Source organism: Elephantulus edwardii, unplaced genomic scaffold (genome assembly GCF_000299155.1).
Source record: "Elephantulus edwardii isolate Elephantulus edwardi_28Jun2011 unplaced genomic scaffold, EleEdw1.0 scaffold00006, whole genome shotgun sequence".
Lineage (NCBI taxonomy): Eukaryota > Metazoa > Chordata > Mammalia > Macroscelidea > Macroscelididae > Elephantulus > Elephantulus edwardii.
In genome coordinates, this window is record NW_006399756.1 from 9,650,444 (window position 1) to 9,665,138 (window position 14,695).

General features: G+C 45.9%; 1 protein-coding gene across 2 annotated transcripts in view; it reads left to right on the forward strand.

Moving 5' to 3' along the window:
- The window catches only part of FGFR2 (fibroblast growth factor receptor 2), a 127,343-nt gene that overhangs the window by 104,713 nt on the left and 7,935 nt on the right, over window positions 1–14,695 (forward strand). For both annotated transcript variants that reach the window (XM_006879892.1, XM_006879891.1), the window contains exons 10-12: window positions 252–442; window positions 11,739–11,861; window positions 13,408–13,478. In XM_006879892.1, the coding sequence (XP_006879954.1) occupies window positions 252–442; window positions 11,739–11,861; window positions 13,408–13,478 (385 nt within the window). The remainder of the gene's footprint in view (window positions 1–251; window positions 443–11,738; window positions 11,862–13,407; window positions 13,479–14,695) is intronic.

A 14,695-nucleotide genomic window follows, 5' to 3' on the forward strand; every position in this document is an offset into this window, starting at 1 on the left:
TGTGTGTTGGGGGTGGTGTGGCTTGAGGGGGAAAAATCAAAAGGAAAAAAACCAGTGCTTTAGGCATGACCAAGTCCTGGCCTCCGTGTGGGGAGATTTGAATGTATGTGTTCCAGGTTGGTGTGGTTTTCTGTGTGCTAAATGCTTAGAACAGCAGACAGAAGAATTGGGCTGAACTACGTCACTCAGGTGCTGAGACCACAGGTGGGCCCTGGGGTCCCTGCCTCACAGAGCGTCCTCTCCCTCCCCAGGCCCACTCTACGTCATCGTGGAGTATGCTTCCAAGGGGAACCTCCGAGAATACTTGCGTGCCCGCCGGCCACCCGGCATGGAGTACTCCTACGACATCAACCGGGTCCCTGAGGAGCAGATGACCTTCAAGGACTTGGTGTCGTGCACCTACCAGCTGGCCAGAGGCATGGAATACTTGGCTTCTCAAAAAGTGAGTCCTACGCGTTTGCCTTGGTTGGGTGTGGTCCAGCTTAGAAGGGCTTTGAGGAACACAGGCAGTTGGGATGTGTTTATTCGCTAAGCCAAGTCCTTACATGTCTCGTTCGACCTGGAAAATATTTGTTGCATTATTCATGTTATGGTTTAATGAACTCTTTATGAGCCAAACAACCTCATAAACCTGTAGCTGTGGTGCAGAGATGAGCAGAGAGGAGGGCTCCTTGGGGAGCAGCCGGGCGTGCCCGGGACCATCCAGAGGCGCATGGAGAATGCTGGGATTGGGGCTGGCATTCTGGCTTCCTTTGTGTTGCTCGTGGAGTTCTGAGACATAGACTTTGGGGCTTAAGTTTAAAGTTCTGAATTTGAAATGGCATTCACTGGTCTAGAGTCAAGGTAAGATGAAAGAAAGTTCTAGAGTTGAACATTTGTTTGGTCCCAGTCAGTGGGTGACTCCAGGGTGAGAAGCCAGCCAGGTTCCCTGAGGTGACTCACACACATTCCAAACATGCCTTTCATGGTGGAACTTGAAACATGCAAGGTATTCTGAAAGCTGTGAGACAGGTGCCCAGACGTCCTTGGGGCTCACAGAGCTGCCCTAGACTGGGAGAGAGGGAGTACACAGCTCGCTCCTTGTGTAGAAGTGACATCAGCGTGGATTTGGATTCTGTGGCAGGGATTCCTTAGGTCCCCAAACAAGTGTGAGCTCTGGAGCCTGAAGTCCACCCTCCTGGAGACCTGGGCTACCTGAATCTGGGACAGGTCACGGACAGAGTCTGCCGTGGCAGACTGAGTGAGGCAGCCCCTTCTCATGACCCCATGTCCATGGCCCCTAGAGACAAAGCCCAGTGTCACTGTGTTTTCTTTTCTGTTTTTTTCTCAAAAGTCCAGAGTTTAAGACTTTTCACATGGCAAATACTTAATTAGATGTTATTTGGTCTTAAAATTTTTGTTATGTGCCAAGTTACATGCGACTCATAGGGACCCTATGTACAACAGCTCTGAACCCTGCTCTGTCCTGTGCCAACTTTACCCAGTATAACACACCTACACCCATTACCCCAGTCACTGAGTCAATGTATCTCACTGAGGGTCTTCCTTTCCTGCGCTGTCCCTCCACTCTCCCAAGCATGATGTCCCTCTCCAAGGAGCGGTCCCTCCTTACAACATGTCCACAGTTATGTCAGATGAAGCCTCAGAATCTTTGCCTCCAAGGAGCATGCCGGTTTCAATCTCTCAGGTGAACCTGTTTGTTCTCCTAGCAGTCTATGGTATATTCAATACTGTTCTCCAGCACCACAGCTCAAAGTCATCAATTCTCCTCCTATAATCCCTTGTCATTGTCCAGCTTTCTTATGCATAGCACGTAATTGCAAAGACCATGGTCTGCATCAGGTGCACTTTCATCTCCAGACTCATTGTTCTTCAGTACTGTGGAGAGGTCCTTGACAATACTTTCTCAGTGCAATTCATCTTTTGGTTTCCTGGCTGCTGATGCCAAGATTGTTAATTGTAAATGAAATTCTGACACTGCTGTGATATGGATGACCCTTGAAAACCCTGCTGAGGGAAATAACCAGACACTACTGTACTGATGTTGTGAGGCCCTGTTTAGGGGATGGACTTAGAGACCCATGTTGATGAGTGGTCACCAGAGGTGGAGGGAGGGAGAGCAGAGAGCTGTCACTGAGAGGTCTGAACTTCCTGTTGAAGGTGAAGGATGGCTTTTGGAAATGAAGAATGGTGATGGGGAAACAAGGCTGTGTTGGAGTTTCCACTTGAAGCGTCTCTTGCTTTATGGATTTCAGAGTCGAGCTCAAGACTCATTTTGAGGTCTGTGGGGTATGTGCACATGTGCACTGGGATTTACTAGTCAAAGAAGGCTTTCTCAGGAGGAAGCATCCAGACAAATCCTGGAAGTGGGACTGTCCATGTGACATTGTTTTAAGATGTCCATGTTTTGAAGAACAAAAGAGAGAGTATCAGGTTGAAAGGATGAAAGAGAACTTGGCACCTGAATGTAACGGTGATCCTGGAGAGGATCCTACGTGGACTGGACGGTGTGGTGTGGGGAGTGGCTTTAAAAGCATTTATGGACAATTAGCCTTTCATTCCGCCCTGCATATTAGTGGATGCTGCTGTATCAATATTACTTTTGCAGAAGTGGAATGGGAAGGTGTTCAAGTGAGAAACATACACTCATGTGTTCCATGGATACTTGTGATTTCTGTGCTTGCTTCGCGATGGTCCCACCCTAGGGAGGATATAGGCATGTGTCAGTGTGCAGAGAAGGGTGTTAAAGAAAGGAAATCTGACACACATCTTTTATACTACAGACAGACCTCAGAGGCACTGCCGATTAAGTTCCTGCCGCTGAAGTAGTTGTCATTCTTTAGAGTGTGATTTGCAGGGAAGTTTACATTCAGCCATTCATACACATCTTTTTTTTAAAAATTTAATTATTATTATTAATTTTAATGAAAATTTACAGAAACTTTGGATTTCCATTCACTCACTGCTGCACTTTTCTCCTTGCCCTCCCCTCCCTCCAGTACACCCTTCTTTTTGAAAAGTAAAAGAAAAATTCTTTATTTGTTTACAATCCCTCCCCCCCCAGGTCCACCCCACTATGCAGCCTTCGTTCTAGACTCCTGTCATTACAATAATACCTAATTACATATACCTTTTAAACAGTTTTCTCCCTTATCTGTTTCAATGCAGTAAACATTATTTATCCCATCTTTCTCAGTCTCCCCCTAAACCCAAAGGCAGTCTTGTTTTACAACAGTGGCACTATGCAGTATCTGTCCTTTTGTGACTGAGATATTTCACTCGGCATAGTGTCCTCCAGGGTCACCCATTTTGAATAATATTGCATGAGTTTGTTGGTTTTCAATGCAGCATAGTATTTCATTGTGTGAATATACCAGAGCTTCTCTATCCATTCATTTGTTGATGGGCACTTAGGTTGTTTCCAACTCCTTGCTATTGTGAACAAAGCCGTGATAAACATGGGTATGCAACGCATCTTGTTTGATAGCATCAGTCACGATACCCACAAAGCAAATTCACTTCTCCTCTATAATTCTCATGTCCACTGATCTGAACTTTCTCTTCGGAAAATGCTTTTCTTTTGATCTTGTATGGTTGGTTTTTCTAAGGAGTAAGTGGCTCTTCGGTGTTATGGTCACCTCACAGGCCTGTCCATTAGTCCATTGTTTGGTGAGTCCTGAACCACAGAGCTGTATGCTGCTCCTGATTTGAAGAGTTTGACCAAAGGCCATAATCTCATCGGTTCCTCCAGTCTCTACTGTACCAATGAGGCTCATTTCTTTTTTTAAAATATTTTTTTATTTCCTCTACATTTTACCCTGCTTTTCCTGCAATCTTCTCTGTGAACTCTTTTAGAATCTGACCACTGCAATAAGGTGAAGGTAGAAATAATACAAGGCACATGAATATTTGAGTTTCCTGGTACATTGTAAGGTTCAGGCATACTGCTCTGTGGTCCATGAAGTGTGCCGTAACATGATGACAAACTTGTGGGAACTCTCAGAATGTGACACGGAGACACAAAGCAAGCACATACTATTGGAAAACCAGTAGATTTGTTCCGTTCAGAGTGGCCACTGAGCTTCAATTTATAAAACAACAACAACAAACAAGCATAATTTCTGCAAAAGGGATGCAACATGGGTGTGGCTGAGTCTTCGACGTGCTTCGTAAAGGGAGACTTTATCAATCATACCTATACCCCATACACTTAGCTACATAGGCACTCATAGCACTCCACATGTCCATCTAGTTCTGTCAATCATTGTGTCCCGTGTTTGTTGTTGACTCACAGACTTTACTTTTAGTTGTAGGATTTATTAGGGAAATAGGTTGGGCTGTGGGGGAAAGGCAAAGTATATCACATAGAGTAAATCCAGGTTTAGTCCAGCAGTCCCAAGCCAGATTTATAGCAAGACCCAATTCCTCAATTAAGGAAACATAATATCTTAAGCAGTGAAAGTCTAGGTTTAGTTCAGCAGCACAAATTGAAGAAGCCTCTGGTTCCTTCAATCATCCAGCAAACTTTGTCTCAGAGCAATTATAAATCAGCTTGTCATTCAGTTATCCAGTAATCAAATCCTTTAACTGTGGCCTTCATCTCTCCAGGGTTCCTTTGATTACGCCTTGCCACAGTCTCTTCACAATCTCTACACCACCATTTCTCATAGTGTGGAAAGCATCCTCTTATGTTGGTCCCACAGCTGTTGATGATTTGCAAGACCATGTGCTCACAGTTACGATAGCTGGAGACCATTCCGCACCAGACCACCCCAATGGGGGCTAACACAGTGGCTAGAAAAGCCAATTTTCAAGAGTTTTGACAGCCTAGCCAGAGTGCCTCCCGTCTGTAGCTCTGGGATGGCCCCAGGTCAGCTGCTGGGAGCACTCTGTCAGGAGACGGCATCTGTGGAAGTGCTGGTCATGGCCACATCACACTGCCATGAGGAAGAGAAAGGGTTTCTGTCCAGCAAAGTGAAACTAGCTACTGCCATGTTGACCTCTACTTAAGGTTGTGTGTATGTGTATTCATCCAGCTGTGTTCTGTGGGTTCCCAGTATTGATACCTGTGAGGAGTCCATCACCAGGCCTTTTTTCTAAGGTGCCTCTGGTTGTACTTGAACCTCTCTCTAGCCTTTAAGTTAGTCACTAGCATGTTCGTAGCACTCAGGGTACTGCTACTAAGACAGAGATGGCGGATATTCTGCTTCATCATTTTTCATTCATTTCACAAATAATCCTCGAGCACTTTGACTGTCTCATGCCCTCTGGCTGGGCCCTCAGGTGAGATAGACACATGGACATGAAGCCTTTGACCTGTTTGGGCAGGAGATATGGGATGACAGTGGGTGAGACTGACAGTGAATGTGAGAGTGAGAAATGAGCATGTCTTTTGGACATCAAGAATGGTGATGATGGCATAGCTTGGGGAACACATGCCACTGGGTAGTTTGTAAAAATGTCACTGAATGGTTTGTGTAAAGATGGTTGAAATTTTAAGTGTTAGAAGTAATTTTAGATAATATCAGGCAAATAAACTGGGATAGCCGTGAACACATGACCCTAAACCTCCCAGCCAAGGGACGAAATACCATGCAATGTTGTTTGTCCATAAACAGTCTCTACAACTACCTTTTGTTGCTGTGAATCTATTTTTCCCACAGCTTTGACCAATCCAGCTTCTTACAGATGTACAGCTTATCTGATATCAATTACAACAGACAGACTGTGCAGCTTTACCCCCTAATCAATGGGATTTTTTTGCCTTGGGATTAACCTCCTTTGTTTCCTTCCCTCTCTCCTCACCTGGTAACCACTACTAACCTTTTGTCTCTTTACATTTGCATTTTCTTTTGATATGAGGTCATAGTATTCTTTCCTTTTGTGATTTGCTTATGTTGGTCCAGAATAGTGTTGACAAGTTCCTTCCAAACGTAGAACATTATCAGGACTTCATTCCGCGGCCTGACCGAGTGAGTAGTGTTCCATTTGTCTTAGTGCCCAGTGTGCTGTGGGACCGTCACCACTGCTTCTATTGCATGCATGCGCTGTATTTTGTGTATCCATTCATCTGCTGGTGGACATACAGCTTGTGTCCATCATTGGCCGTTGTGAACAGAACCTCAGTGGAGGTGGATGTGCCAGCCTCTGGTTCTCTGCTTTCAGGTCTTCGGGGTATATACTGAAGATGGTCATGAAAGTTATCTTTTTAGTTTTTCTGAGTAACTTTCATATTTTTTGCAAGAGCTGAGCTATTTTGCATTCCCACCAGCAGGAGATAAGAGTTACCCTAAATCTATCTCAGAGTTGCACAGTTCGAATCCACCAGATGCTCTGCTAGAGAAGGAGGGACAGTCTCCTCCTGTACCAGTCAGATCTGATTTGACGGTACACACACCCAAAAATAATGAAATAAAATTAAAAAAAAAAAAAAGTTACCCTAAATCTTTGCCAACATTTGTGATTTCCTTTTTATAGCTTTACCCATCCTCTCAGGGATGAAATGCTACCTCCCTTTGGTTTCAATTAGCAGCTCTCTAATGGCTAATGAGGCAGCTTTGGTGGCCTACTGGGTAAGGAGCTGGACTGCCAGCCCCAAAGGCAAGCATTTCAAAACCACCAGCAGCTCCACAGGGGAAATCTAGGCTGTCTCTTCTCATGAATTTGACAGTCTCTGAAAACCCAGTGGAAGGAAGTAGGTTCTGACACAAGGATGCAAAACAAGAGTAGCAGCTGTGACCAGTAATGAGCCTTTTATACGTTTGTTGGGCTTTTGGTGTAATATCTCCTGCCTCTTTCATGACAGAATCATTGTTTTGTTTTTGTTTTTGTTTTTAAATTTTTTTTTTAAATTTTTGTGTGAGTGTACCGTCAAATCAGATCTGACTGGTAAAGGAGGAGATTGTCCCTCCTTTTCCCGGCAGAGCATCTGGTGGATTCGAACCGTCTGCCTCTGGGATTGTAGTTGCAGTTTCTTGCCACTAGGCCACCAGAGCTCCCCTGAATCATTGTTTTGTTGTGGAAGTTTTGTACATTTGCCATCAGATTCTTGTTAGATACTTGATTTCTGGAGATAGTCTTAGGTAGCTTGTCCATTCATCTGTTGGTGGCATTTTCGCTTTTTTATTTAAAAAGAAATAAAAACCCAAAACCAAACTTTGGGTGAACAGAAGATCATAACTTTCCTGAGATCCCACTTAGTTCTTTTGTCTTTTCCTGTTTGAGCTTTTGTTATGTATTAAATGATACAGTAACATTGTTGGAAGCTGGGTCTTGACAATGTTGCCTTGTTCTTAAGTGCCCTCCAGTCGTGGTGACTCATAGTGACCCTATGAACAGAAGTCCTGGACACCTGTATAACTTTCATCCTTTCTCCAGGTTCACAGGGTTTCCAGAGGCAAGCTATAATTATGGAAGTGGATGCCACTCTTGCTTCCAAGCTTGTTTTAATTGGGGAGGTCCACAAAACACTGTCCACCATGGGAAACCATTATCACATTTGATACATCAGTGTCAGTGTTCAGCTTCACAAACAACCATGAGTTACCGCTGTACAGCAAGTGGACAGACCAGGGTTATGCAACCTAGAAGAATGTTTCACCAAGAACAATTAAAGGCAGGCCTGAGGGCCATGGAAGTTACCCACCTTTGGCTTGGGAGCATGACTTTCTGTCCACTAGGCCAACTGCTCTGTCTATGCTATTGAATGTTGCCTTAAGTTTCTTTTTTAAACCAGTTTTCAAACTTGGTTAAACCTCCTAGTCAGTAGCTCTCAGCAGGTGTTTTGGGGTTTTGGCTTTGTTAATTTTGGGGGCGTTAGTGCAGGTGGTCATCCCTTCTTCTCTTTTGGGGGGCTGGGGGGGGGTAACTGTGTGCCAGGGCCTCTTTATAACCAGTGCAGTGCAGGCACCTTTGCACAAGAGCTGGATGAAGGCGAAGGAATACTGTGCCCTCAGGACGTCGTGTGAGACAAAGCCCTTGCGGAAGGTGATCTGGAAGCGAAAACTTGGAGCAGGTTTGAACCAGTAGTAGATGCAGATCTTAAGAAAGCTGGTCTTAGAAGGAGCGTGCTAGTGAAAGCAAGAGGCTTGCTCATGGAACGGGAATGGGAAGGGGAAAAGTAGGAAAAGAGACAGATATCTTTAACCTAGTCTGCCTCCACCTCGACCCCACAGGGGACAGCAGTGAGCTTGGTGAAGACCTGCCCCCCAAAGCGAAGAGCCCTGGGCTGTGGAGTGGTAACTCCTGGCTCGTTACTGCTATGGCGCGATTATGGAGTCAGCTCAATGCTCAGTGCTGGGAGCGTAGAGGTGAACTACCAGTCCACAGGTGCTCTCACACATGTCGGGGGGAGAGGCATGGGGGCTGTGAACCAGTTCATTCCAGTGTGACCCTTTGCTGAGAACTTGCCTTCACACCCCAGATAACACTGAGTCAGAAACTATATTGTAACAAGATCTCCAGGGTCCATAAGTGGGTTAAGTGTGCGTAAGCCTCACTGGGGATGCCATGACCGTGTAGACGAGGGTGCAGAAGATCTGGGGGAGAGAGGCATATTCTCAGAAGGGGTTCAAACCAGAATGAACTGGCTCAAATCTCTGCAGAAGTGAAGAAGCACCGTGGTGCATACAGTAACACCATTGGTTAGCTGGTATAGTGAGACAAGAAAAAATGTGGATATTTTTAGCTCAAAACTACGCAAAGTTTCTTTTTTAAAAACGAAATCCCAAAAGGTAAGCCCTTGTAGGTGTTAGACGTGAGCGGAGTGTTTTTGTTTTTAATAGGCAAGCCTCAGGCTTCCCGTCTGTAAAAGGGGTGCGATGCTGCCCAGCTCATAAGGTTGCCATGGGAATGAAATGTGATCTGTAGTGTGACCCGTAGACCTTCCCCCAGAGGAAGCAGGGTATCGCACACACCGCCCAGGGATCTGTTTTGTCAGCCAGTGAGGTCTCGGCACTGGAGAACAAGTCAGTTTCTGCAGATGATGGGAATCTGATGTGGCTTTAATGACTTGCTTTTTCTCCAGCATTGATTCCAAGTTTTCTTCTTGTCCAGCCTGGAGAGTGAGCTTTGGCATTTCCTAGCACCCTGCGTGGAGGGGGTCCTGCTGGACTCTAGCTCCCTCCGAGGAGGGTAGGGTGACATCGGTGGTATCTGTGTGCTGAGCGGGGTGTGTGGTCCAAGCCTGGGTCACGGGGATGGAGAGGGACTGAGAGCCTGCACTAGGAGCCAGTGGTGGGGCCTGGGTGTTCCGTGGAGGAGGCCTCCTTACGTGGCCCATCACAGGGAACAGCGGCTTCTGCTTCTCACACCTCCTATCCGGTTTGGCCAGGAATGGGCTCATGCCTGCAGCTCTTCCCCGTTTCGATCCCAAACATGGGGCCAGGGAAGCAGATGGACACGAGAAGTAGTTGAGAGGTGGGGGCCTGGAATACAGCGACTGCTCTTGTGTTCTGTGGCAACAATTCGGCTTATTCCTTTGACTGACTGTCCACTGCGCCCATCCATTTAAGCCCTCTTGTTACAGCCTCCCTGAGTGGGTGATGGGCGCCTCCTCCGCATAATGTTAACCATGGTCACGCACCTCTGTGCGCTATTCCCTGGGCGTGTCTGCCTGTGTAGTTTACCTCCTTAAAAGATAAGTAGATCCTAATGGACATGTAATGAAATCTTATCATAGAAACCACACAACAAAAACACAGCCGTTTACACAAGCATATGGTTTGTGGCAAAGAAAAAGAAAACAGTTATAATAACTTCTTGGAGATCAGAGAGGGAGAAGCAGAACCATAGGTCAGCAGCTTCTCAACAAGCAAGGCTGGCCCTGAGGAGGTGTCCCATGGACAGACAGAGGTGGCCTTCAGGTGGATCAGAGGCTGAGTCAGTGTCTGTCCAAGGGAGAAGCTCCGAAGGTCAGGAGAATGAATGGAAGTGAGAATCACAGGGAGGAAGTGGAAGAGTGTTGTTACAAACATGAGGACGGTAATTAGTGCTGCAAAGCAGAATTTTAATCATTGAATGGAAAACCAATCGCTGTTGTAAATTTTAAATTAAAATGCATGCTTATAGGTACATTCTATCTATCTATCTATCTATCTCCATCCACACATACTGACACACATGTATACATACATACATACATGTATTTATGGAGCCCTAGAGGCTTAGTGGTGCAGCCAGGCCAGACCCAGGCAGTTCAGATCTACCAATTGCTCTGCAGGACAAATATGAGCAGTCTCCTCCCTTGCAAGTTACAGCCTCTGAAAACCTGTCAGCCATGAGTTCGTTCCAACTGGAGGATAGTATATAGTTAAACACACACACACACACACACACTATTTTATATAGATATACTATTATATATATATGTAGTATATAGAATGTTTATACATACATACATATATGTTATATATGTGTCTATGTGTGTGTGTAGTTGTTGTTGTGTACCGTCGAGTTGGATCTGACCCATAGCTGACCCTCTAAGCAGGTTTTCAGAGGTGGTAAATTGCATGGGAGGAGATGGCTTAACCTTCTACAGAACAGGTAGTGGATTTGAACTGCACACCTTCAGGATTGCAGCACAGCTTTTTGTCACTAGCCCACTAGCCTGAAGGAACCTACTCATAGTTGACCCCCCAATGCGTTTTCTAAGGCTGTAAATTGTGCAGGAGGAGACTGGAGATTGATCAGCTGTCTCCTCAAGAACCAGTAGTGTATTTGAGCTAGTTAAGAGGCACGGCCTTTGGGTCAGCGGTGCAACCCCAATGGACTACACCAGCCGGGCACTCTCCATACGGATAGATGTGTGATCCAAATTACATAACAGACACGTGATGAGCATTACATACCTAAAAGATACGTGGTGCACATTACATACCTAAAAGATGAGCGATGTGCATTATGTACATAAAAGATGTGTCATACACATTATGTACATAAAAGCTCTGGTGTACTTACACACATAGGGTCACCATCAATCAGGATTTATGACAACTTACTGCTTTGGTAACTTGAAGAGATCCAGATGCCAGAAACAGGTTAGAATACTGAAGAGTGACCAGGGAGTGATGAAGAGAGGACAGTTAGGATCATGTTGAACTCTTGGGATGCTTAACAGGTGAGGGTGCTGTGATAAGTACCGTTGGATAGGTGCAGGTGCTGTGGTGTGTACAGTTGGACAGGTATGAGGTGTTGTGGTATGTATGGTTCGGACAAGTATGAGGTGCTGTGGTTTGTATCATTCCAGCAGATGTGGGTGCTGTTATATGTATGGTTTGAACAGGTTTGAGGTGCTGTGGTTTGTACAGTTTGGACAGGTGTAAGGTGCTATGGTTTGTATGGTTCTGGCAGGTGTGAGGTGCTGTGGTACGTACAGTCGGACAGGTGTGAGGTGCTGTGGTACATACAGTCGGACAGGTGAGGTGCTGTGGTACGTACAGTCGGGTAGGTGTGAGGTGCTGTGGTACGTACAGTCGGACAGGTGTGAGGTGCTGTGGTACATATGGTTTGGACACGCAGGTGACAGAGACTCCAGGGCTGTGACCAGCTCAACAGGTGGAAGAGAACTCACTGATTCGTTCACTTTTGTGGTTTGAGATGATGGCTCCCTGTTTCCCAGTCCTTCGAGAATAAACACTTTTTTAACATAGGATGCTTTCTCCATCTGCAGGGTGAGGCTGTGTGTGTCTCCTGTTTGTGGAGCACTTGGAGATAAGCTCTTCTCTCTCTCTCCGTTTCAGTGTATTCATCGAGACTTAGCAGCCAGGAATGTTCTGGTCACAGAGAACAATGTGATGAAGATCGCTGACTTTGGCCTGGCCCGAGATATCAACAACATAGACTATTACAAAAAGACCACAAATGTAAGTCTATGCAGAGAATATGCGAGGGTGGAGGGTGGGGCATGGCTATGAGAGACAATGAGGCAGGCCGAATGTTCTGGATAGATCGTAGACTCCCAGATCTAGAAGGATCATTCCTCTGCCTTTGTCTTTATTTTCTGCTTTACTCTTCATCAGTTTCTTAGTAAGTGCAAGTGGGACAGGGAGCTGTATTTCATCATTAGTTGATGTGCGTTGCCTCACTCATGGTGGCCTGTATATAGAAGTGGAGTGGTGTCCAGTCTAGCCGCCATCATGGTCATTCTGTCCAAGTCCACTCTACCATGTTACCTGCGTGCTGTGTAATGCCTTCGTACCCAGCGATCATCCAGAAAACCTTTGTGAGCTAATTTCTGGTCCACCGTGAGTGACCATCCTGTATGTGCAATACTGGCGGTATAGCTTCCAGCATCATATCCACACGCAAATCCCTGAAGTCTGACAAATGAGTGATGGAGGCTACACATAAGATGTGGTTCGTAGAGATAAAGCCTTCTTGTGTTCATAAGAGTCAGCAGCCTCTGACGTTCATATGCTCCTTAGCAAGGACTTTCACAGCCGAGACTGAGAATGAGGCTTGCTTGGTTCATTTTCGCTGGAAAGTTGGTCTGAGCATGTCTGCGTGCTGCAGAGCTCCATGACAGGGAGAAGGAAAAGTGATGGCTTTCCACTAATGTTCTGAGTCTGCACACCTCACTCGTTATAGTCTTCATATTTCTATTCTTTATTCAAGGACCTATAAAAGTCATTACACTAGCGTGCTATAAGCTTGCCAACAGCCATCTAATGCCCAAATATGGGTCTATCCTTGTCTGGAACAAAGAAGAGGGAGTAAAAGCAGAGATATTCTAGAACAAACTGTCCAGAGGACTAATGGATTATATGAACTTCAACTTCCACAACTCTGAGACCAGAGGAACTTAAGTGGTGCCTGGCTATCACTGCTGACCACTTTAAAAAGGGTCACTGTAGAAGATATTCAAAAGAGTGACCCAAAAAGACAAAAAAACCCACCCCCAAACCTAAAGTTAGCCGGGCTTTCTAGTCCTGTAGAGACTGGTAGAACCTCTGAGACCATGGCCCTTAGGCAGCCTTTGAAGATGCAGCAAAATTCACCCTGTGACTCCCATTTTAGCCAAGCAGTGGAAAGGCCTAGAAGGTGAATGGGAACGCCAGGGAGACCCCGTAGAATGATCAAAAAAGGTGGTGTCTTCCCAGGGCTTAGAGGACAGGGAGGACTGGGACAGAAGGTTTCATGGAGATGAGACTCACAGAGAAGTAGAAAGAATAAGGTTATAAGTATTTTAATTATAAGGTTATATGAGGAGTATTTTAACTAAACAAAATATGTATGAGCGGTTGAATGAAAACCAGTTTGCTTCATTAACTTGCACCCAAATCCCAATTTTAAAAATGTGGCGAAGCATTAGTGACTTCTGTTAACATAATCAGGCCATAGCCCTGTTGTGGTCTGCTGAATAAGCTCATTCTTAATCTGTTGATAGTCTGTGTTCTCTCCTATCTACAGGGGCGACTCCCGGTCAAGTGGATGGCCCCTGAAGCCCTCTTTGATAGAGTCTACACCCATCAGAGCGACGTGTAAGTGGCTCCCTGTTCCTCTGGTGTTTTCACTGGGCAGAGCTTGCCTTTCTTCCTCCTCGGCTACCTGGCACATCTTGGGCATTCACAGAAGGGGCAGGAGCTGCCTTAGAAAGGACGGATTTCATGCTAGGCTGGCAACTAATGCTCTGTTACTAATCTGCCTGGCTTCAAAGCCCAGGGGAGGTGGGACCGCTCGCCGCCCCTGCCAGCACGGAAGTGCCCCCTCCAGCCCGTTCGTGGATGCGTAGCTGCACAGCCGCCCTCCGAGCTGCCAGGCTGCCGGCAAGCGCTCCACTCCTGTAGAGAAGCAATCCCGAGACTTCGCCTCCTTGGAGGTGCTTCATTTTGTTTCCCCTCTCACCTGGATTTGCTGTTAAAGGGCCAAGTCATCATAGATGACTTCCACACGGTTTGGTTGCCGCATTTATTCTTCCTGTCTGGTCTTGGCATCCTTGACAGCCATAAAGAAACAAGGAGGAACTTCTAGAACGTTTCTGTAGACCTCGAAGATGCTGTAGGTTCACTTCCAGACCACGACGATAAAGTCAGAATCGCAGCAAATTGAGTTATCTCCATTTTGGTGTTTCCTTTTGCTCTGAAAATTCACACTGCAGTCTTAGCAAGTGTGCACTGTTGTTGTGTGCCGTTGAGTCAGAACTGAGCCATCACTGGCCACAGAGGCCGTAAATCCCATGGGAGGAGATCGCCTCTCTGTCTTCTGTGGGCCAAGCGGAGGCTTAGAGATGCCAGCCTTTGGATTGTCAGCGTGATTCCTTACCCACTAGGCCACTAGACCTTCCTCTGGTGTGAATAGAATTATGAAGAAGTTCAGGATGTTGGGCGGATGACCAGAATGTGACACAGAGACATGAAGTGGGCACATGCTACCAGATAATGGTGTCAACAGGCTTTTTCAAGTAGAGATGCCACAAACCTGCCATTCATAAAACAAAAAAATGCACTATTTGCACAAAACACAACAAAATGTGCCCTGTCCATACTGGTGTTCCAGAAGTTTCCATTTGGAAGTTCAGTTTGAAATTGACCACTGAGGACAGCTGGTGATGAGGGACATGACTCCTTGCCATACTCTGTACCTGGAGTCTGTCACTATTCCAAAATCAGAAAGTTCAAGATAAGTTGTTTTTAAAAGAAAATGATTTGTGGGGTTTTAGGTTCATTTGCCCTAATTGCATGCTGTCCTCGTGGTCCAT